This window comes from Prinia subflava, chromosome 16 (assembly GCF_021018805.1).
Source record: "Prinia subflava isolate CZ2003 ecotype Zambia chromosome 16, Cam_Psub_1.2, whole genome shotgun sequence".
NCBI lineage: Eukaryota > Metazoa > Chordata > Aves > Passeriformes > Cisticolidae > Prinia > Prinia subflava.
This window is the reverse complement of record NC_086262.1, coordinates 16,858,835-16,882,964: the sequence shown is the minus strand read 5'-3', so window position 1 is coordinate 16,882,964 and position 24,130 is coordinate 16,858,835. Positions and strand designations below refer to the sequence as shown.

Below are 24,130 nucleotides of genomic sequence, written 5' to 3'. Positions count from 1 at the left end.
CATCTCACTCAGGAAATTTCACACCAAGATTTTGATGCTCTTCAATGGGGACAGAGAAAAGCTTTATTTTTTGGTTTCTTTAAGAAATCTGACACTTGAGGTGAAACCAAGCCAAGCTGTTCTGCAACCTTGTGTGCCCAAACCCCAACAAAGCCCCCGTGGGCACTTCCACAGAGCAGGAGAATCACAGGACTGAAGCAGCCCTGGATGGATTTTATTTTTCCAAACTTTCAGTAATGGCTTTTTTTCACTCGCTGTTCTGGTGTCAAGAGTAAAATTGAATGAATTTTTTTTGGAAAGAAACTCTCTAAAAATGGATCATTGCCAACCACGTCCCAGTGATGAACCAGGAGCACCTTCCACCACAAACATCAATCATTTGTGTCCTTCCAGCAGCCAGAAATTTTCTACCTTGGTCTTCCAGCTGGGGCTGTTTCTGCCCAGTGCCCTTCTGAATCCTGAAGGAAAAGGATGTGAAGCTTTATCAGTGACTTTGCTGTGGAAGGAGGATTTAAAGACGTCAGACACGGTGGCCAGGAAGCCACTTGTTCTTTTCATGCACAATATTTCTCCAACTGAGCAACACTTTTGTTTGTTCCGAGCAGGACTTGTCTGTTTACAGTAAATACCTGTCACATAGCAACAGAAATATTACTAAATAATAATACATAGAATGTTAAGCTCCTTGATCTAGAAGCTTTTAATGAAAAAAACCACATGTTCCTGATAAAAAATAATAAATAATGTCAGCTTTTCTTTGTACATTAAAAATATCTGTACATGGTTACACGATATGACAAAGTACAATTTTATTTTCTAGGCTCAGGGTGGCATCTCCGGGGTGGACCTTCACCTAAAAAGGGTCGAGGCTCGTGGTCTTGATCCTGCATGGAAATCCTTCTCCCAAATTTGTGGAGTTTAGAGCCTTGCCCACCCTTTCCATGCAAAGGGGGAAGCAGCTCACGAGGGACGTGGCAACATCGACGTGCAGGAGGCAGCTGAGGGCTGAGACCTTTGCAAGGGTGAGACTGGAAAGTCTGGAAAACTTCTTGCCTCAACTGGAAGAGACCAGCAACAAATAGAAAAATAAAGGTGCCGAAGGTAAGTAGAAGTCTCTCTTCCAAATGTAGCTAGAAAAGGGTTTGGATGGTTTGTTTTCCAAGGTGGCACTTAGTGATCCAACACAGGCTGGCTCTGGCTCCTGGCCAAGCTTCTTCTGCCTCAGGATGCCCCAGCTCTGCTCAGGGAGGGGTGGGGACAGCTCTGGGCTCCAGGGCCACGTCCCATCCCCTGGGAATGGCAGAGCAGGGCCAAGGCTCTGGGCTGGTCCCACTGCAGCTCCCTGCAGACCCCTGGAATCCTCCTCGGCCAGGATTCCAACCAGAGCTCAGGATTCCAACCCGAGCATTTCCAGAGCCCAGGATTCCAACCAGAGCTCAGGATTCCAACCAGAGCTCAGGATTCCAACCCGAGCATTTCCAGAGCCCAGGATTCCAACCAGAGCCCAGGATTCCAACCAGAGCATTTCCAGAGCTCAGGATTCCAACCAGAGCATTTCCAGAGCCCAGCATTCCAACCAGAGCATTTCCAGAGCCCAGGATTCCAACCAGAGCCCAGGATTCCAACCAGGGCATTTCCAGAGCTCAGGATTCCAACCAGAGCTCAGGATTCCAACCAGAGCTCAGGATTCCAACCAGAGCATTTCCAGGGCTCAGGATTCCAACCAGAGCACTTCCAGGGCTCCCCAGGGTGGGTGGAGCAGCAGCTGGTGCTGGCCTCGCCCAGGGGCTGCAACCAAAGGACAGCGAATATTTCCTCTTGTTTTCCTGGAGAAAACGTGGAGCTGCTCCTCCCCTGGCAGGGTCCGGGCTCCAGGCAGGAGGCAGCAGGGATGGAGCAGCTCAGTCCCACCCTGCTGGGCTTCAGCCACACCTTGTGACCCCCGGGAGAGGGGCTGAGCCGAGCAGAGGGCAGCTGGAGAGGAGAGGAGCACAGGAGTCCCTGCACGGGCTGTTTGGAGCTGCTGTGTGTCCTGGCTCTGCCAGGGATGCCTCACTCCTGGAGCAGGGCTCTGGCACAGCCGTGCCCCAGCAGGGACAGGGACAGGGACAGGGACAGCAGTCCTGACCCTCCTCGTGCTCCCACCCAGCTCCCACCGCTGCACATTCCTGGGAATTCACTGCAGGAGGCACCACGACAACGCAGATGGATGGATTTTCAAGCCCTGCTGTCCGTGAATCCTCGGGATATCCTAAAAGGCCTCTGTTGTTCCTCTTCTGGGCCCAGGACTAGAAACAGGACTCCTGGGATTCAGGGTCGGTGTGGATGGGAAGCTTCTCCTGTTCCTGGTGGTGCCCATTGTGTAAAACCGTGTACCTGGAGGGGAACACAAACCTCGGTCAGTGCCAGCCCCAAGGCCAAATCTGGGGACAATAAGACCTCAGAAATCTCAAAGTATATTTAAGAGATTTAAGATTTTTTTTAAGATTAAGTATATTTAAGAGATTTTATTTAAGATTCTTCCAAATATGCAGATCCCACATTAAAAAGTGTGAATCCCTGCTTTGCTCTGTGACAGGGAAGGAAATCCAGTTTGGAGCAGTCAAAGCAATCCCTGAGAGCCGAGAACCTGCTGGGTTCCCGTGTCTGGGGGCTGCTCTGGGCTGGGGGTGCTCCTGCAGGGGTTTCCAGGCTGGATGGGTGCTGGATCCCAGCACGGAATGAGCATTTCCCTCAAATGGAAAACAAAAATAATCAAAAAGTTCCCTTGGAACTCCAGCGCTTCCAACAAGGATCAGGAATTTTAAAATGTGCTCCAAGGAGTTACAGATGGATGTGAGGAACAACAGAGACATTTTGGACCTGACACGGAACAGACTCCAACGAGACGGCCACGAGGCGATAACAGAGCCGGGATCTGATGGAGCGGGTCAGACAGGGACAGCCTGGAACACAATTCCACATTCCCGGGAGAGCTCGGGAATGCCGCAGGCTCTGCCACAGACGGGACACAGACAGGAGAGCCCTGCTCCACCCGGGACCACGGACAGGGACTGCAACACGCAGGGATCCAAACCTTCCTCCGCCTCCCGCGGCCGGCCCGGAGTGGAGCAAGAGCAGCAAGAGCAGCGGCGCCGATTGTTAGAGGTTCATTAAGCTAAAGAGGAGTCATTAAGGTGTCCCGGGACGTCGTGTGGCACAAAGGGTCTGTCTGGAGCCTCTGGCAGTGAGTTCAACACTTCCAGCTGTTTACCCTGTGGGGAAAGAGGATGGGTAGGAGGGGAAGGAGCATCCCTGGACAGGGAGCGGCAGCTCCCGGCGGGCTCAGGGACCGCACATCGCTCCTGAAACATTCCCAGCATCTCCGGGAACCTGCTCGGGGCCTCCTCTGCTGCCAGGTTTGTGTTCCGGGGAGTTTTCCCTTCGAATGGAGGCTCTGAGCCCCCCGCCAGCTGTAGGGCACCGATTCGTGCTGGGTAAAGCGGGGATTTTACAGCCCTGCTTCTGTTCTCACCCCCTGCGCCTTCACTGAGCTCTCTGAAAATCGCTTCATTTCTCAGCTCTTGGGACCTGTGGGGAGCGAATTCCAGAAAAAAGGAACCTCATCTGCACCCCGAATTCAGCTGCTTTCCCCAGGAACACACCCGGTGTGCCTCAGCTCCCACCCCGTGGCTTTGCCAAGGATTTGCCAAGGATTTGCCAAGGATTTATCCTCCAACACGGAGGAAACAGCTCTGGAACCCTCCCTGTGCGGGCTGGAGGCTTCGAGAGAGAGCAGCCAGGTAGGTCTGAGGAATGAATACCCCTGAGGGAGCCGGAATATGTGTGCAGGGAAAAAAAAAACCACATTAAAAGGGTTGGATGCATTAAGTAAACTTTCTTTACTTCTCCCCTAATCCTATCTCACAACAACAAAAATTAAATAATTCTAGTAAACACTCAAACTACTGCACTAATTTTAAAAACGAAAAATTAACAAACATAAACCCTCTACACCAGGGTACCTCAGGTCTCACTGGGTGCACAAATGGCTTGGGAAGTTTGAACGTGAACTACACAAAAAGCAACTTTAATTGTGTTCACAAATCCCTTCGTAATTTCTGTGTTATAAAAGCAAAATACTGAGAGACCCCCTGAGAATGCAAAAACGGGAGGGAAAATCCAGGTATCAAACCCACTGCAGTGCTGCTGTTCCGAGCTGCTCACTTCGTCTGCTTTAATCATTCTCCAAACTTCTCCACTTTCAGATATTTTCCCCAATTCTCATCTGGAGCAAGACTTCAACTTCTCGTGAGATAAAAAAGGAAAAGAATAAAACAGGAAGGAGCAGCCTCGAGTGATGCTCAGCGCCTTTGGCTGCTTTTATCAGGGCTGATCTCCCCCTCATATTGGCAATTTCAGGAGGGAACATTCACTGCTCGTGTATTCCATTTCTCCTTTTCCAGCTGCTGAAGCCCAGCTCCAAATGAAACCCTCCAGAACACTTTTCTCCCTTCATACACAACCAGAAACTCCCCCAGGAACCAGCCAGGTCCCCCCTGGAATAGAATTTCCAAGGAAAAGGCGAGTGGGTGATGATGGCTCCCAGTGTATCACAGACTTTTTGTTATTTGCAGGAGCACCCAGGAAAGATTTGCAGGGACCAGAGGAAAACAAGATGCAATTATGTAAAATGGGATAAACTGGGAAGGTTTGCATTTGGCTTGAGCAGAATCCCGTTTTCAAGAATGTATTTTTATATCATTCTTCTCCTAGACCACTAAAACAGTGGAATATAGAGGAGGTTTGGAGGTAAAAATTGGCTGGAGCCACATTTTAAATGGAACTGAGCTTCCAATGGAATGAAGGGTTTAAACTTTTCTAAGATCTGACAGTTGTGGTGCTCCACAATTTATCTTTCCCTGCATTTTCCTTTCTCTCCCGAAGTGATTTCCCTCTGGAATATTTGCAGCACCACTGCTGCAACCAATAATTGCAACTAAGAACAAATAATTGATGTGAAATGGGGATTGTGGTGAACAATCACTTGGCAGAGGTTATTTTAATGAACACATCACTGCAATCAGCCTTGCACCATCTGCTCAGTTCCAGAATGATAAATTCTGAATTAAAAAACAACAGAATTCTAAAAGTGAGGGGAAGAGGGAGCAGCTTCAGATGGTTTTTGTGATTTATCCCAGCCTGTGCTGGATCTGCTCCTCTCCATTCCTGTGTCAGGAATGGGTGGAAAAGAATATTTATTATTATTATTATTATTATTAGTATTAGTATTATTATTATTATTATTTCTGTGTTTTATGGCAGCCACAACCCCCCAGGAACCAAGCCCTGGAAGTGCAGGAGGGGTCTGGGTGGCACCACGAATTCCCCAGGTTGGGAGCACCAGGAAAGACCCCACAGATGGAATTCCAGGACATCAGGGGGGTCCCCTCCCTGGAAAGGTACTTCTGATATTTTTGGAAATCTGGGAGAACTGAGAAGAGTGTGACACAAAATCCAAGAATCTCTGGAATTCCCTATTTTAATCTGTGATATTTTTCCACTTTGAAAGAGTGGGAAGGCTTCGAAAGAGCAAAATCCTCAAATGTGACCGACACCAAATGTCAGAACGAGCTGGGAACAAAATGCATTGTTCCATTTCCATCTTCTCCTGAAAAAATGAGTGCACAGAGGCCAAATCCAATGGAATCTCACAAAACATTTGCTTTTAATGCAGCTGCACATGAAAATTCCACAAATGAGAGCAGAATTATCCCTCTCTCTGCATTCCCAGACTCCAGGAAATGAAAAGCTTCCCAGTAACTCTGTAACCTCTGGGCTGGGTTTGTCCTGTTCCCATCGCTGCAGTGAAGTTCTGCACTTGGTGTTCAGCATAAAATCATCAGAGCAGGGTAAGAATAAATTGAATTATCCCGTTACAGCCCAAGAGTGAAACCCCAGTTCTTGGGAAAACGTTGGAATTGCTGAATTATTTACATGGCTCTGACAGCAGCGTTGGTTTAAGACTCCTTTGTAGTCAAATCTAAACACAAATCTCTCTCTCTCATGACAAGTGTTTATTTTCCCACTCCTGAGCAGTTAAGCTGAATCTCTTAATTATCTTTAAATCAAATAACGCTGTTCCGACCTTGGGGGCTGAACTCAGCCCTCATCATTCTGTGCTAAATATCAGGCAGAGGTTTTATAAAACATCTGTCTCCAGCCCACATCTCCCAGCTTTCAGTGCATTTTGTAGGATTTCTGCAGAAATACAGATGGAAAATTAGCAGTTCTCAAGTAAGAAAAGCCTTTGAATAAGAGAAACATTAAAAAAATAGAGATTTTTCTTTTGTCCCTGACAAATGTCAGGAAACAAAGAAAGCATCTCCCAATGTATCTCTTTCCTTTTTCTCCCATTGCTCCATCATCCCTCTTTTTTCCTGGCAAAACCAAGACTGAACCCCTCCAGTCCCTTTATTTTTGTGTTTGCAGGAGCTGTGGATCTTTTTCAAGGAGGATGTTTAGAAGTGCAGGCAAATAATAACCTGAAATAAGATCTTGAAATGAGATGTCCAAATAATAACCTGAAATAAGATCTGGAAATGAGATGTCCAAACCCTTCAGCATCTTGTTTCCTCTTGCTTTTCTCCTGCTGAATTCAACCCAAATTTGCTTTCCCTGGGACTGCAGGTGCTCATTTCCATCTTCTTTTTTTATCCTCTTTATTGCCAGGCTCTATTAATGAATTTCTCTGTGGTCCTTTCCAGTCCCCCTCACCACAATTTGATCATTTTCCCCTTTTCCCACTCTCCCTCTGCTTTCAGCTGCTCCACCTGGGTGATGTTTATCATTTTCCCTATTTTCCACTGCAGGATGTTTTGCTCAACTCCAGCTCAAAATTTTGGAATTTGGGCATTGTGAACACGAATTTCTGACGGAAATCAAGGGATCCACAGAGCAGCCAAGGGGGTGGGGATGGCCCAGAGCTGCTGAGTTCTTCTCCTGTAGATTTGTGACATTTTAGTGTTGCAGAAGTCGATGTTTCCACAACAGAAACAGCAATTTGGGCACCAAAGGACACAAATGAAGCGAATTTCAACATCAACGAGGAGCTCCTTGTTTGCAGTGAGTGAAACGCGTTTGCTAATTATAAACCAGGGTAAACAAGTAAACAAATGAGAGAGGCCACTCAGGGCACGTGGGGAAGAGGAGCCCTTTCCCCTTTTCTCCCATTAACTCCCTATTTCCATTTCTCTCTCGTTAATGTTCAGCTTGGCACTCCATTAGAGGCTCTAATTAGCTCCGGATTTTGGCCTCCGGTTGGTTTCTGCACCATAATTAATGCAGCAGTCATAAGAGCCCCAAATCTGGTAATGAGGAGAGCACTTGGAAGTGCTCAGCCACATCAGAGCAGCCCATTAGGAGCAGCTCACACCCACCCCCAGACGGGCTGAGTGTTTCAATTAATGAAACACAAGCAGGATCAATTAATAATATTCAAATGGAAGATAAAGATGGGGTTTTTTTAGCCGAGGGTTCACCACTGGCATAATTAAATCTTTTATCTGCTGGGGGAAAAACCTACATTTGTTTAAGCTGTGGAGTGAGACAGAGGCAGAAGTCGGAGCTGTTCAGAGGGGTTTGTCAGGTGTCAGAGTTGTCAGGAGAATCCCAGAACCTCGGGGTGGAAAAGCCCTCCCAGCCCCTCCAGTCCAGCTGTGCCCATCCCCTCCCTGTCCCCAGAGCTCCGAGTGTCACCTCCAGTCCTTCCCTGGGTCCCCAGAGCTCTGAGTGCCACCTCCAGCCCTTCCCTGGGTCCCCAGAGCTCTGAGTGCCACCTCCAGCCCTTCCTTGGGTCCCCAGAGCTCTGAGTGCCACCTCCAGCCCTTCCCTGGGTACCCAGAGCTCTGAGTGCCACCTCCAGCCCTTCCCTGGGTCCCCAGAGCTCTGAGTGCCACCTCCAGCCCTTGCCTGGGCACCTCCAGGGATGGGGATCCAAACCTCCCTTCCAGTATTTCCCCTCTCTGGGAATGGGTGGCTTTTCCCCACTGAAACACCCAGTGGAAAATGGAATTACAGCTCAAATCTGGCAAACCTCCCCCCATCCTTCCCTACTCTGTGTGTGAACAGCAGAGCTTTTTTTTAGGTGTCAAAAGCAGATTTTCTCCCAAGCATCAGGCGTTTGATAACAAAGCCTGGCGTGTGCACATTGTTCCTGTCACTGCTCTGGGTTCCTCTCTCAGGAGCAAATGCCACCAACTCCCTCACAGCAGCTGAGGCTCCCTCCCACCCTCCGGGCTGAGGGAACAGTTCTGCTCCCCAGGGATGGCTCATGCAGCCCCTCCTGCCTTTTGTCCACCCCAAATCCACAGTTTTGTGTCCTGGGAAATTCTGTACAGCCCCAAGGTGGTGTTGGGAAGCTGTGCTTACCTTAAGGTATCTAATTTAAGGGCTGAAAATTGTATTTTCTGGTAATAAAGTAATGACATAAAAATTAAATGACAAAATACCAGTTAAATAATAGGCAATTTAAAATCTGTTAAATTTAATCAGGAAAAAACCAATTTAAAATTAATAATAAATATCCTTGTGATGCCTTTAACACCTCAACCAGGACCTGTTGTAGGTTAAGCTTAGCAAATGTTATCAATTTATTTAATTTATAAATTTATTTTAATTTATTTGGCTGCCTTTCCTCAGGTCTGGATCCTGCTGAGAGAGCAAACACCGGGTCCCACCGTGTTGTGTTCAGTGTGAGTTTCTTCTCCCCTTCCCCTCTTTATCCAGATTTTCCAATTAATATTTCTATGGTGTGATTAAAGTAGCACATTCCTGGCTTTGGACTCTCTCCCTTGCAGCCCACCGGGTGTGAATCTGGAAAGTTCCATCCCCGACATTGTGAACAATATTAATTAATTGTCAGCTGTTCTCCCCGCTCCTCATCTTGTGTGAGCCTTTTATCAGGATTAAATGTCACACCACAGATGGGGACATTGGCAGTGGGTGCTTCATTTGAATGAAATCTCCAGATTCTGCCTGGGTTTGAGGGGAGCAGGGTGGGATTTCGGAGCCCCCGTGCTCCCTGTGCTCACCCACCCTTCCCTGCCCCGCTCCCCGGGAGCTCTGTCCCGATTCCAGCGTGTTCAGAGTTCCCAGCCAGGCTGCACAGATTGCCCGTGCCTGTGTTCCTGTTCCTCAGGAAGGAGGAGAGGATGATGCTCCCCTTGCTCATCCCTCCCCTGCCAGGAGCTCTCTCCCAGCAGGGTCAGATCCTCCTCAGGAGGGGGTTCAGGAGCTGCTGCTTCATTCTGCTGTGACTCAGAGGCTGCTCAGGCCCCAATTTCTGTCCCTCTGTCCCCAAACCTGCTGTGCTGGTGCTGCTTTGTCACCTCAGCCCCTCCAGGAGCTGCTCCCGGGCACCTGCCCGTGAGGGACTGTGCAGGTGATGCCAGGCCCTGCCCCTGCGGGATTTCAGGGACCCTCTGAACTTCTCTGGGTACAAAGACCTGAGCAAAACCTCTTTTTTTGTTCCCTCTGAGCATCCGAACGAGCAGAGCCTCAAATCTCCTGAAGAAGCCCAAAATAAAAATGCCAAACTCAACATCTGAATGTGCCGTGCCCAGGGTAAGGAGAGGCAGAAATCTGAATACAAGGCACAGCTTATTCTGTGGGGAGGAGGAGGGGAACCCAAAACCTAAGGGACCATAATCAAGCAGATATTTGTTTATTTATTTATTATCTGGGTTTTTTTTTGGTTTTTTTTACTCAGAGTAAAATCTCAGCAACTCCTTTTGAGCTCATTCCTTAGAGAAATTCCCTGTGGATTGGGACATGAAGAGTTCCACTGCTCAATGAACTGATTTTGAGCACAGGAGGAGGTAACCAAGGCCATCCAAATACCTGTGTGTGTAAAGCCTTTATTTCCCTGTCCCTGCTGTTCACACGAGGTTATTTCTGTCACTTTGTTAATTCTCCTGCTCTTCCTGCAGGTCTCAGTGTCTCTCAGGGCCACCTGTGCCACCCTACCTTTAGACATTGCCACCAAAGCTGCTGTGCAGAGCAAACAACTTCAAACTTCTGAAGGTTGTGCCATCCCTTGGTTGCCCCCGGGCCTGTCTATTTTCTGCTCCAGAGGAGATGACACAGTCCATAAATCTCTGCCCTAGTCCCTGCTTTGGTAAATAAAATCTGCTCAGATTTATGTTCATCCCTTCCTGAGGAAAAGCAAAGCAGTGATACGTGTGGCAAATGGAACAGAAAATTGCTTTTCACCCATTGAGTTTCCAGTGTGACTGACTCAAGTTTGGGCTCTCCTACAGCACTCTCTGGTCTCACAAATAAATTCAATTTTGCACCAGGATTCTTGGTGTTATGCTGAGGCAAAGCAAAGATGTGCTTTGCCCAATAAGTTTAGTAAGTGGCTGCAAACTGAGAGCAGGTTTAGGGTGGATGTTGGGCAGGAATTGTTCCCTGGGAGGGTGGGCAGGCCCTGGCACAGGTGCCCAGAGCAGCTGTGGCTGCCCCTGGATCCCTGGCAGTGCCCAAGGCCAGGCTGGACAGGGCTGGAGCAGCCTGGGACAGTGAGAGGTGATTTGGGGTTGGAACTGGGTGAGGTTTGAGCTCTTTCACCCCAAACCATTCTGGGATTCTCTGATTCCAGGGAATGAAGATCACACCGCTGCCTCAGAGAGGGAGTGAAGGGAATCTTCACTTTATTTTGTGTTTATTTTGGCAGAGCTTTAGCTGTGCTACTGAGCCTCCAGAAATCCAGGCCCTCCCTCCTGCCAGGTGCAGGAGATCCCTGTGCCTGGCCAGGGGCTATTTTAACCCTGTTAAATAAACTTGGCTGGGGAAGCTGCTGCTGAAAAACAATTTATGAACTCGGCATCTCACCCCTCTGCCCAGCCAGTTCTGAATTGCTCCCTTTCATCCTCTCCAGCTGTAATTCATGTTGCCTAATTAATCGTAATTAAGTGTTGTGGGCCTCTCTGGAGCTCAGATCTCTATTTAATTGCACTAACACACCATTTAATGGCCTCTGTTTGATGGGACGTTTTGCACAAGAGTTTAATCCAGAAACGGAAAGAATTAATTCGTTTTTAGAACGTCTCCAGAGGGCTGCCAGGTAACCTGAGGGTCTGTCACAAATGCCTGGACTCTGCAGTGAGCAGAATCTGTCCCTGATCCTGCACACCCTGAGCCAGAACACGCTTCCCCTTGCTGGGGCTTCAGATCCCTGGGGGATTTCTGGAGCAGGAATCAGACTCATGGGAGACAGAAGGATTTGGGATTTGTCAAGAGCTGTTCTTGTTCCAAAAGCTTCACCCCCGTGCCCTGGGCCCTCTCTGCATCCCCCCGCTCTGAGCCAGCCCCCCAAAGGGAGCAGGTGCCCACGGAATGGGAATTCCAGCAGGAAAGGATCTCCCTGTTTGCTGGGACATTCCCTTCCCCAACCTCCCTGGGGTTTTGGCACACCCACACTGATTTCTGTGCAGCTGCTGGGCCTCCTCCTCTTCTCCGCCAAAAAGAAGCGGGGATGGCAAAATAGAGAACATTGCAGGAAAACTCCTGGAGCAAGGACAAAGGAGCAAAGGCAGGGCCTGTCCTGTGACCGTGGAGCTCCAGGGGCTCCTCATGCTCCTGTTCTGCTTGACAGCTCCGCTTGTGATGGTTTTGTCAGCAGGATCTTCTCTCTAGCTGTGATTCCTTCAGGAATACAACTGCAGGCAGCACAGGAGCTCCAAGGATGGGCTGCTGGGGATGAGCACGTCACTCCACTCACCCAAACTCGCAGTAAAAGTACAAATCTTCCCAAAGATGGACAAGCACAGCCTGACTGGTTTGCTCCCAGCATTTCCATGAACTTTCTGCTTCTTCTTGGCCAGGGAGGTCTGGGTGCACCAGCAGCCTCTGCAGGGCTCCGTGGGTTGGGAGAGCGCGGTGATTGTTGGAGTCCCCAGGGCCAGCTTGGATCCATCCTTCAGGAATGGGCTTCATCCCGAGGGAGGGGGCTCCAGGAGGGCCCAGCCCGGCAGGGACAGCTGCTGGCAGTCCAGTGCTTATGGCAGAACCATTCCAAGAGCTATGAGCACGAGACTGTTGATAGCTCTGGAAATGGCGCTGCCATCGGCACCACGGCGGCTCCGTGCCCTCCCTGCTTCTCCTCGTGCTCCAGCGGCCCTGGGGGAGGAATGAGGATGGAGGAGCAGCTTCAGCTCAGAAATCCCTGGAATCTTCAGGAAAAGGTCCCAGTGAGGGTGTCTGGAGAAGCCTTGGGAGGCGCTGGCTCCAGTCTGCTGCTGCTGGAATGTGCCCTTGGAACACAGAGCGCACACACACACACACACACACACACACACACACACACACACACACACGTGTGTGTGCCTGCTTCCTCTTCACCCTGGGGTTAAACTGGAAAAAAAGGGAAAGCCTCCTTCTCTCCCCTGATTCCCCCCGTGGCAGCTTTTCCCTGCTTCCCTTTGGATCCAAGCCAGAAGTGCTGCACAGCCCTGGAGCTCATTTCTGCTGCACGTGGAATTCACAAACCGCCACAAATCCACTTCGCAATTAATCCCGGAGTCATGCTGCTAATGAAGCACTGATCATCCTCGCTGCCTTTCCAGCTGGAGCCTGTTCCAAGCTGGCTGTTTCCATTGGTTCTTGGACAGCATTCCTCAAAACTGAAGGATTTGTGCTTTGGGAAATCGGGCAGCCCCCAAGTTCTGCTGCTGAAATCTCTCTCTGAGACATCTCTTGTACCAGTACAGACAGAACTCCCACCAGAGATCCTCCTTTCCACACCAAGGAGTTGTTAATGTAGAAAAAAAGACAAAAAGGAGCTTTTCCTTCTCCTTCCAGGCACATCCTGCAGCCTCCAAGGAAGATTGAGGGGAAAGGTTTGAGTTACAAGTTGAAAACCCTTTTTGTGATGCCTGAGGTGTTGCAGTCAGCTGTGCTCCTTTGACAGGCACTGAAAACCTCTCTCAGCCCTTCTAAGCCTCAAAAAAACCCCCAGCACAATCTCCAGTAACTTTTCTGCAGCCTCATCAATAACAATAGTGACAAAATCAACTGGGGGACATAAAAAAGGACAAAGAGAGAAGCAGAGGAACAAGAAGCAGTTTTATCACCCCAGTTCTATCTCTAGACCAGGGAAAAGTGGCCCAGAGCATGGAAGGGGCTGCCCAGGGCAGCTTTTCCCAGTGCATTTTGGTTTTTTGTCCTTGCTCCCTGTTGCTTTCTGAATCTGAGCTACTTTTGCTGCTGTCCTGACCTTGAGGGAGGTATTTGTCACTTTGACCAGGGAAGTGTAAAATCCTACCAGACCAGGTGGGCGAGGTTTTCTACCTGCTTTGCATAGATATGATGGAAAAAACAAAAAAAAAAAAAATCAAGATTTTCCTCTCTATGCCCAGCAGAACGAGGGAGAGGCGTTATGTCCAAGGGTCACAGGGTTTGGCAGCAGCTCAGCTCGGATTGTTCCAGGCAGAGGGAACAACCCCAGGGAGAGCAGAGAGAGCAGCACACCCAGGTCACGCCTGCAGCCTCATCCAGAGGGGCTTTTTGGGAACACTGCAGCCAAGACGGATCACAGGAAAGGGAGGGACACGGGGGCGTTTCCAGAGGGATGAGAGCAGACACAAACACTCACACGACGTTTCACAGACACCTGACACAAAGGACTGCAGGAATAACAGCCAGGTACGGCTGGAACTGAGACCTTTGGGTGCTCAGTGAAGCCTTAGAGCCCAAAATGTGAGTCCTGAAGTGCCCCAGGCCAGGCTGGACAGGGCTTGGAATAACCTGGGACAGTGGAAGGTGCCTGGACTGTAATTTCCAACCCAAACCCTTCTGTGACTCTGTTCCCTCCAGCCCTGGGAGGGAAGGTGCCAGCTCTGCCCCAGGGGCTGGGGGCTCTGCCCCAGGGCTGGGGGCTCTGTCCCAGGGGTTGGGGGCTCTGCCCCAGGGGCTGGGGGCTCTGCAGAGCAGCTCAGGGAGCAGATTTCAGCCTGGGCACAGCTCTGCTCCCTGTGTGCCCAGGGAAACCTGGCTGTGGGAGCTTCCACGGGGAGGGAACAGGAACTGCCCTGAACTCTGGTGCCTCCCCGCAATCTGTGCCTAATGAGGGGTAAAAGCACTGAAGAGAAAAAGGAGAGGAAGCCCTGCCTGCCCCAAAGCTGTTGGGATAATTGCAGGTTTGGTGGGAGCTGCTCAGGCTGCCCAGGGTTTGGGGATGCCCTCGGGGACGCTGTGGGGCTGTGGCACTGCAGGGTCTGCACTCCCTGTGTCCTGTCAGTCCCCTCACACCCAGGGGAGCTCTCAGAGCTCTCCCTGTGACCACCAGGGCTCGCTCAGTCCTGGGATGAGCCCTGCTCCTTTCCCCTGCCCTCATTCCAGAAAGGTTTTGAGGAGGAAGCCAATCCCACACTTATTCCACTCGTCTGGAAGTGCCTGGCCCTGGAGCATTCCCACGGTGGCAGGAACCCAGCTGGAACCTCTGGGGGAAGGGGAAGGCTCGAGCTGTCAGGTTTAACCCATTTAAGACAGGCTCAACCTTGGAAACTTCCAGGGATCCAGGGCTTCCCCACCCTCACAGGGAGGGATTTTCCCTAATATCCAAACCCACTTTCTGCATCCTGCTTTCCTCTGTGTGCTGCCCACTGAGGAGACCCTGCAGTGCTGTACCCTGGTCCCTGGAGTGAGAACACCCATCCCAAAGGGGAAAATCCCTGTTTTCCACAACATCCTGCAGCCAGGAGCCCACCCCAGTGTCCTGTCAGACACCCCCTGCCCCCGGGGCTGCTGCCTCCACCCCACAGAGGTTAAGCTACAAATAAAGGAGGGTTTAGAGTGGGTTGCAATAAACAGTGAACACACAGAGCTGCAGTAATAAAAGAAAGGACTTACAGAGCATGGCCATGGCTACACAGGAGCTGGTCTGCTGCAGAAGAGCAGGAGGAGCTTGGAGACAGAGGAACAGCCACTTTTAGTGCAGGAAGGAGCAAAGACAGACACAGTGAGGGAGTTAAGGGGGGAAAAAGGAGAAAACACAGTGCTGGTTAATCGGGAAACAGCCCCACATCAAACACTGAGCAGTCACTGGCATCAGAGCCAGAGCCACATTCCCAAACCTCCCACTGAAAGGAGCCTGACTTTGGTGTCAGGACCCTCTGAGCCACCAGGTGCTCTCCTTTTTATCCATAAACCACCCTGGAATCATTCTGCTTTTCAAGAAAATCCTTTTCCTATCTCCTCACAGGGTTTTAGGCAGGAATTCTCTGCTGAGCCTGTTTTCCAAACCCTCTCCAGTTTTGCTCTGGAAGGGGTTTGGGAGCTGGAATTGCCTTCCTCCTGCTCATGCCACGGGTGCCAGCAGCCCTTTGGTGTGACTGAGGATCCTCTCTGGAGGAGCCACATCTGGCTCTCGAAACAAAGTCCAGGGAGTTGTAACCTGGCCAGTTGATTTGTCCCCATGATTTCAGCAGCCATGCTCACTGCTAAAAAATCTGATTTATGGAGGCACTGCAGAGCTGCTGGAGATCCCTGGCTGGTGATCCTGGAGGATTTTGACAGCTCCAATGTGCTGGAAATGCTGGGTTGGGTTTTTAAGTACAGACGGGAGAGCAATAGCTGAGCTCCCTGACTTAGTCTGCAGTGCACTTAACATTTACCAAAGCCGGAGCTAAGCCTGGCTGCAAGGAGGAGCTTTAAAATCCCCTCTGTGGGCTGGGAACGAGGTGCTGCTGGTCCCTCACCAATCCCCTGAAGTGTGACAGGGAATTCCAGGGGTTCCTAAAACACTGAGCAGCTGTAACCCCTCCCTCATCCTGCACTTTTCTCCTGAAAAGAAAGAAATCCAACTTTTTTCAGCCAATGAGAGCCTGGAACAGCGCACATGGAAGAGAAGATTCTTTTATAAACCAGCAGTCCTGGACTGGAAGAAATCAAATTCCAGGCATCTACAATTCCTCAGAGTTAAACAGCTTTCCTGTGTCTGGAGAGGATAATGAAGAATTGTCCCTTAATGCAGCTGGGTCTGAAAGAGGAGCTTGGGACCCCTGTGAGTGCCCTGTGCCTGCAAACAGAGCCCACGAGGGAGGAGAGAAGGGCAGGGAACTCCGGAGAGCCCAGCAGCATCTGCTGCCCAGCCCTTAATTATGGGACAAGAAGAATTCCAAGGTGAGCAGACACAATTTTACAGCCAAATCTTCCCAGGCAAACACATGTGAAGCCAAGCATAGGGGGAAAGAGGGGTTTAAGGAAATTAATTTAGCTTGCAGCTTATTTTAAGGGATTTTATGGGCTTGTTTTAAAATTTATCAAGGACAAAGATGCTTTCAAAAACAGAAGAATTGGTTTGTCACTGAAGTGCATCATTCATTCCCCTGAGTTCTGTGAGCTGGGGTTTTATGGGGATCTCTCACAGAACAGAACCGTGGAATATCCTGACTTCCCACAGGATCATCCAGCCCAGCTCCAGCCCTGCCCAGCCCCAAAATCCCACCCTGGGCACCCCTGGCAGCGCTGTCCGAGCTCTCCTGGAGCTCTGGGGCTGTGCCCATTCCCTGGGGAGCCTGGGCAGTGCCAGCACCTCTGGGGGAAGAACCTTTCCTAAAATCCACCCTAAACCTGCCCTGGCCCAGCCCCAGCCCTGCCCTGGGTCCTGTCCCTGTCCCAGGAGCAGAGATCAGTGCCTGCTTCTCCTCCCTGCCACCGAGGCTGAACAGGGCAGTGCCCAGGGATGGATTTGCAGCCCTGGCTGGGGAGGTGGAAGGGTAAAACCTCCTCCCCTTCCCCAGCGCAGCCCCAGAGCCCCGCGGGGACGCAGCTCTTTGAAGATCTCCTGGCAGCACTTGTGGAAGTGGCGCTCCTAATTGCTTCCCTGCCTGTGGAGCAGCGGCTTTGTGCAGTTCTTGTCTCAGACGCTGGATCCGAGTGTTATGAAGTGCTCTCGGTGCTGATAAATAGCGAGCGTGGTGCTATAAAAGCCTGTCACCACAGCAGCACGGGGCATGAATCTCCCCGAATGCATTAATGTGCCTTTAATATATCAGTGGAAACTGGGGCTGCTCCTGTGCCCTGACAGATCAATCAGTGATAAAGTTACTCATAGATAACATTAATATGAGACACGACCAGTTTTTTGATTTTTCTTTTTTTTTTTTTGTACTTGAGTTTGCCTCTTTGCTTCTGCTCTGTTTCATGTAGCTTTGCAAAGGGACAAATCCATATTGTTTCCTTCAATTCTTAAATAAATCTCCACGATATATTGCTGTGCATTGCACTTAAACTGTTGTTTATGTGTTTTTCCAGAAGTGGCTTCACTTCAGGGGTGGAAAAAGCACTGCCAGGACTCAGAGCTTGGAAAACCGGGAGGTTAAAGGAATATTTAGACTTCATTTTGAGAGAGAAAAGGTTTTGAGAGCAGGAAAACGCTCCTGTGTGGATGTCACATCGTTTGGGCTGTGACATCACATCAAGGGAAAGCATTAAAAAATATCAGGGGCTGCCCAGGGGGGTTTGGAGTGCCCATCCCTGGAGTGCCCATCCCTGGAGTGCCCATCCCTGGAGTGCCCATCCCTGGAGTGCCCATCCAAGGAATTCCTGGCGGTGGCACTGAGTGCCCTGGGCTGGGGACAGTCGGGGCATTGGTCACAGCCGGGATTCAGCCCCGGAGGCTTTTCCAGCCTCTGCGATCCCAAGACAACACAAATAAAGCAGAAAAGCTCCACAGACAAAGCCAGGAGCTCTTTAGTGCCAGCGCTCTGCGGCTCCCGAAGCGCTCAGCGGAATGACACCAATTAAGAGCTCATTAAGAAGCCTTCAGGGAGATCTCCGAGCGCCTGTCAGTGACAGTGTCACACACAGTCCGCACTCCGGGGACACGAGGGACTCTGAGAGCTGCCAGGGAGGGCTGGAGGAGGCAGGGGGGGATTCAGCCCCGGGGGAGGCAGAATTCGGATGAAGCTCAGCAATGCTCCCAGTCCAGTCCTGGCAGGGATTGCTGTGCAAAACTCATTTCAAAGCCGTGCCTGGAGTGTGGCTGTGCCCTCTGGAAGCCAATTTAAGGGGAGGAGTCCCTGGGGAGTTCCCAAATCTCCTAAATCCGGTTACCTGCCTTTTAAAATGCTCTTTTCTGGCATGGCTGGAGTGGTCTGTCCTGGGCACAGAACGGATTAATGCAGGAGTGAGGACTGGAAGTCATCATCCCTGCAGGAGCAGCCTCAGTCAGCTGGGTTTAACAGGGATGGGATATTGCAGGGCAGATGCCATTCCCACACTGCCACAGCAGAGGTGCAGCTTTGCTGGGCCAAACCGAGCCAAGCCCGGCTCTGCACCAGTGCCCAGGCCAGGTCACTCCTCTGAGCAAAAGGTGGTGGCAAGGATCGCCCTGGCTGTGCCAAATAAATCAAACCAAACCCTCAAAATGCCACTTTTCTGTTTTGGAATGGAAAGCTGGAGGTGGGGAGATGCTCAGAGGGCTGGGATCACCGGTGGGTGAGCACCACGGGCAGTGGGAAGGATCCCCCAAATGGCAAATTGTTAAAAACCAATCAAATCACAACAGATGTGCTGAAAGTCCTTGACACCTTCCTGGAAATACCAAATTTCTGCCCAAAATCCCTTGGGAATAACAAGGTTTTTTCTCCCACAGCCACTCCAAAAGCCTTAGAAACAATTTAAATACAGCAACAGGGAAGCTTTTCCACATTGTGGGTTTACAATGGGGTGGTGCATGCAGTGCTTAAATAAATCCTCCTCTAGCAATCAGCAAGGAAGAGAATTATTGAAAGGAAGAACAAAGAAGTGAACCTAAAATTAAAATGCACTTACACAATTAGCTCTGAGTTGGAGATACCGCTGCCCCGAGGAAGAACAGAACATGACAATAATTGCTGAGTTTCTATAGAATTTCTAACCCTAAGGCATGTGGAGCTCTTTGCTGATTTGCACTGTCTGAAAACGAATTGCTGATAAACCAAATTAATCTCTGGAGAGGAGAGAACCAGCCCAACACATTCAAAGGTCAGTTGAAACAGAAGGAAAGTAGGCGGAGAGCAAATTTCTACCCATAACAGAGTTTATTCAGGTGCCTAAATTAGTTTTAAATCCTGTTTTGGATCTCAGGAATGGGTGGAGAGACAGGCAAAGGACTGAGAGTTGCATGCAACACATTCTGCATGAAGAGGGGTGTCTGTGTTTTAGCTAAATGCTGTGGATGAAGTTGCACCCATTATTTAAGGGGGAGGTTTCCCCAGCTCTGGGCTCTGCCGTGTGCCAGGAGGAGCTGTCAGCACTGCAGCTGCAGGGATGTGGGCTCTGCTCTGGGCCACGGATCCCCAACTCCAGCTGGAGCATCCTGCCCCACCACAACACAAATTAACGCTTCATTAATTATGAATTGCACGATTTTTGATAACCATCAATTGATAACCATCAACTGCATGATTTGTGCTGTGGGTAACTTCATTCCCCGCAGCACAAATGGTGCAGTTGAGAGCAACCCAAGATAAATCACATTTCAGTCATTTCAGAGCTCAGGGTGCCTGCAGAGCCTCCCCAGCAGACCCGAACTGATGCAGAACTTCTGATCCTGAACCTGGTGTTAGGCCAAATAACAAAAAGGGTTTAGCTCCACTGTAATCTCTTTTTCCAACATCCAAGGTATTGAAAGAGACTATCTTTTGAAAATTGAAGGAAACTGTGGTTTTTAAAATTCTAATCCCCTCTCTCCTTTGTAGGAAACAAGATAAATATCTTGATTTCACTCAGCACAATTACAAGAAGCCTTTCTCTTATCAGCAGCTCTCTGTTCCCTCTGGTGAGGCATTTCTGGAGCTGGGACAGGGCTGCAGCAGTGTCCTGCTCGTGGGGGAGCAGGGCTGGGGGAAGGAGGCTCCTCTGGCACAGGTTGGTAACTTTTGGGTAACTTTGTGGGCTTTGTGCACACCCACATCCCTGCACCTGGGGGTTCCCTGCCCCTGGACCCTGCAGCAGATCCCAAACCTCCCCTGCACTCCCTGGCTCAGCCCAAGGGTGTTTGAGGGACCCCCGATGGCCACAGCTCCCTGTGCCCAGCTCAGGGCTGCCCTGGCAGCCCCACTCCCAGGGAATGCCTCTGAAAGGCTGGCACTGCTGCCAGGCTGGAAAACCACGCCAGGGAGGTTGGAACAGAAGTTTGGTTGTAAATATTGGCAAAGCTTCATTAAAAAAGTTAAGAAAGCTCCTTCAAGACAAGACAAAACTTTTTTTGGTTGTTATTGAGTCTAATCATCCCCTGTATTTTTAGAGAATTCCTTTGTAGGTTGGCAGCTAATGAAATTTAGGTGAAAACCAAATTACCTCTTGACTGTATAACAATATTAACATTTCCAGGCAGCAATCAGATCCCCTCAGCTTGGGCTTGGTCTGGAGCCACTTCTGCTGGCACAGGGAGCTGATCCCTGAACTGAAACCTCTGGAGTGGAAAACACATCTTGAGCAACCTCTGGCTGCCCTGCCCTGGGCAAAACAAATGAAATATCACTGAAATCACCAATTTTAAATGCTCATCATTTGCTGTGCTTCTCGAGTTTTGCTCAGGAGTTTCCAAAAAATGAATTTAGTGGGAATGTGCCTCATCAGCACCTTGGCAAGGGGGAAAAAAAAATCTTCTCTTAGTGCCATGAATAAAGGAACTGCTGGAGAAGGGACAGCACAGCCCCCAAAGCTCTGTGGGTGCCAGCAGCACAAAAACTCCACACTTGCCTCCAAAATACCTCCAAAAATGCCCAGTGCAGATCCAGTGTGAAACAGGGAGTGTGGGGGATGCAGGGAAGGGCAGAGCAAGACAAACCCATCCCCTCGGGCTGAATGACCCTGCAGGGAAGGAGGCAGAACCTGTCAGAGTCTGATTCATCCTGCAGGATCGTTTAAATTCCCAGGCACTCAGAAGTTCCAGCCCTTTCCAAACCCCAGCACTGAGTGTGGTGCTCTGCCTTGGTCTCTCCATCTGCCCAGGGAAGGACAAGGGACAAGAGGAAGAGGAGGAAGAACAGGGAATGTTTTACCTGGTCCGTGAGAGACCTGCTGGGTGCACAGGAGCAGCTCTGAGGAGCAACCCCTGCCTGTCCTGAGCTGGGCCACAGCTGCAGCCCATGAAAATCCCCCCTCACAGGTGGGGTGGGGTCACTGCTCCACCCCCAGGGCCCCCCTGGGCTGTGGGAGGACCCTGGCTGAGAGCCACACATCTCAAACCAGTCAAAAACATCTCAAACCAGTCAAAAACCTCTCAAACCAGTCAAAAAAACCCTATAAACCATTCAAAAACCATCTCAAACCATTCAAAAAACCACCACAAACCATTCAAAACCATCACACATCAGAAACCATTCAAAAAACATCTCAAACCATTCAAAAACCACCACAAACCATTCAAAACCATCACACATCACAAACCATTCAAAAAAAAAATCACAAACCATTCAAAAAACATCACCAATCATTCAAAAAACCACCATAAACCATTAAAAAACCCACCCCAAACCATTCAAACACCCACACAAACCATTCTATGGTTCCAGGATTCTGTGATCACTCATCCTTTTGCTCCTCAGCAGCTCTGACTCCTTCCTACAACCAGCAGGGATTTATTTTTATTCCAATGGATCTGTGGAGCTGTTAAACCTCCCAAAACTGGAGCCCTGAGCTGCTGCACTCCTGCTCCAGTGGCAGCAGGGGACACTGGGGCTCACTGCAGTTCCAACCCTCCCAGGTGCTTGTTTCTGCTTTTTCCCACTTTGTTTCTCTTGGCTCTTTTGAGAGAAAAAAAATCAGGGTGTGTTTTCCTTTGGAGAAATGCAGTTGACATTTGGAGACCTCTCAGTGCTGGAAAATGAGTGGTAAATAAACCTCTCACCAGAGCTTTCCCTGAAGAGACCAGTGCAGTGCTCTGAGCACTCCTGAGAGGAGATGGGAACACACCAGAGTGACCTCCCTGACCCACATCTTCCCGAGTTTGTCTGCTCTGATCATTGCTCAAATATATCTCCCCCAAAGTCATCTCCTTTGCCGTGGCAAAGTTTCACAACTTGTTTCATCCAGGAATTGCAGCAGTGCTGCCCTGCCTCCCCATCCACTCATGCTGTACAAGAGCTCAGTGATCCATGGAGGCACGAGTTTGTTGGTTTGTGTTGAATAAATATCTACTCACGACAGAAGAAATGCAAACAATCTGTTTCAAGGGGAACGCAGCATTTTTCAGATGACTTTGGCTTTTTTCGGTCTGGTGTTGCACAGAACCCTGAACACCCAGAAACCCCCATCTATTTACAGTTCATTATTGTGCTAATTTTGTCATAGCTGAGTTCAGCACCAGGTCTGTCCCTCTTGCCACTGCTCTCCCTGCCAGGGGACAAAAAGCAGCTGTGAAATCCCTCTGGCACATCTTCCCCGTGTGCAGAAACTTTCAGTCCCTTTCCTAAAGAAGGTGCAGCAGCTGCATCCACAGGGTCAGGCTGTCAGGCCATTCCAAGGTCATTTCCCTTCAGACCAAACGATGCCAAAATTCCCACACAACTTCTGCCTTCTCCCAGCTCTATCCCGGGCACAGCTCTGGAGAAACTGCACATTCCTGTTCCCCACACCCAGCCTGTCCCAGCACCCTCGGGATTGCTTCTGCCCTGTCCCCTTCTAAGCATTTCTACCACCAGGACTTTGCAAAATGAAAGCAATCCTGGACAGACTCCTGCTCCTGCTGGTGGCTGCAGGCTCTGTGCAGCCCTGTGCTGATGCCTTCAGTTTTAGCTTTCTTATTTTCCAGATTCTGCACTGCACTGGTTCATAACTCTGAACTTCACATCCAGTGTGAGCCAGTTCTCCCAGCTCAGTCACACCAAACAATCCTTCTGCAGCCCCAGGACCAAGGGCACCGCTGCAGCCTCAGGCCCAAAAGTGCAAACAGCAGGAACTGAGGGGAGCAAACTGGGAGGATGGGACTGCATCCCCTGAAGTGTAACTGGACAATGAACCCCAAAGTGTGGATGGACCAAAACTCATAAAAGAGTGAAAACTCCTGACTCTGGGTCCATCTTGGGTGGAGCCCTGGCCAGGCTCTTGCACTGCCCAAGGTGAGTCCTTTGAAACCCTTTTAATAAATTCCCACTTTATAAAGCTCCTGTAAGAGAACAGCCCTGCTCCAGGCCAGCACTCACCTCAGCACGTGCGTGGAGCCGTTGATGGTGGTGGTGGAGCAGGGCACGGTCTGGCCCAGGATGGAAGGCCTTCGGTAGCGCTCGTCGCCGCAGCACAGGATGATGAGGAAGGCACGTCTGAAAGCCTTGTTGAGGAAGGCGTAGAGGAAAGGGTTCAGGCCCGAGTTGATGTAGCCCAGCCACAGGAAGGCCGTCCACAGCTTGCCGGGCACCGTGTAGTTTATGAAGGGATCCACGACGTTGGTGACGAAGAAGGGGGCCCAGCAGAGGCAGAAGCAGCCCATGATGATGCACAGCGTCTTGGCGGCTTTGGTCTCGGTTCTCATGCGGTGGCTGCTGTGCTGGTCGGGGGGGTGCTGCCGGGGCTCCTGTGGGTGCTGCCGTGGGTGCTCCTGTGGGTTCTCCTGTGGGTGCTCCTGTGGGTGCTCCTGTGGCTCCTGTGGGTGCTCCTGTGGCTCCTGTGGGTGCTCCTGGGGATGTTGCCGGGGCTCCTGCGGGTTCCCCGCCCGCTGCAGCAGCCGGATCTGCCGCGCGTGCGCCCGCGCCGTCACGTAGATGCGGTGGTAGGCCAGCACCATCAGCAGGAAGGGGATGTAGAAGGCCACCACGGAGCAGGTGATGGCGTAGGGCTTGTTCACCATGAAGATGCAGTAGGTGGAGTTGGAGGCCTTGTTGAACTGCCTCTGCTGGATCTGGGGTGTGGAGGAACGGGGAGGACGTGGGAAGGGGAGAATGAGAGGACGGGTTGGATTGGGAGGGACTTTAAAGGTGATTCCATGTCACCCCCTGTCATGGGCAGGGACACCTTAAAGGTGATCCCATGTCACCCCCTGTCATGGGCAGGGATGCCTTAAAGGTGATCCCATGTCACCCCCTGTCATGGGCAGGGATGCCTTAAAGGTGATCCCATGTCACCGCCTGTCATGGGCAGGGACACCTTAAAGGTGATCCCATGT

General features: G+C 50.5%; 1 protein-coding gene and 2 long non-coding RNA genes across 5 annotated transcripts in view; 2 read left to right on the top strand and 1 right to left on the bottom strand.

The window, feature by feature from the left end:
* The first annotated feature begins 961 nt into the window (after window positions 1–961).
* LOC134559183 (uncharacterized) lies at window positions 962–5,082 on the top strand. The gene is made up of 3 exons (XR_010082478.1): window positions 962–1,101; window positions 3,561–3,782; window positions 4,248–5,082. It is a non-coding gene; the product is annotated as an uncharacterized LOC134559183 (long non-coding RNA).
* HTR4 (5-hydroxytryptamine receptor 4) overlaps window positions 2,243–24,130 on the bottom strand; it is a 59,179-nt gene continuing 37,291 nt past the window's right edge. The window contains exons 6-7 of one of the 2 annotated variants that reach the window (XM_063413722.1): window positions 23,175–23,866; window positions 2,243–2,376 (exon numbers count right to left, since the gene is read on the bottom strand). In XM_063413722.1, coding sequence (XP_063269792.1) covers window positions 2,289–2,376; window positions 23,175–23,866 — 780 coding nt within the window. In that variant the 3' untranslated portion in view covers window positions 2,243–2,288. Of the gene's footprint in view, window positions 2,377–3,115; window positions 3,255–23,174; window positions 23,867–24,130 lie in introns of those variants that run through there. The other variant, XM_063413723.1, reaches the window with a different exon arrangement.
* On the top strand, window positions 5,351–10,957 carry LOC134559072 (uncharacterized). Of its 2 annotated transcripts, XR_010082453.1 has the most exons (6): window positions 5,351–5,441; window positions 5,717–5,891; window positions 6,852–7,104; window positions 8,680–9,603; window positions 9,749–9,857; window positions 9,969–10,957. It is a non-coding gene; the product is annotated as an uncharacterized LOC134559072 (long non-coding RNA). The 2 variants fall into 2 exon arrangements; XR_010082452.1 differs by having other exon boundaries at window positions 5,357–5,891.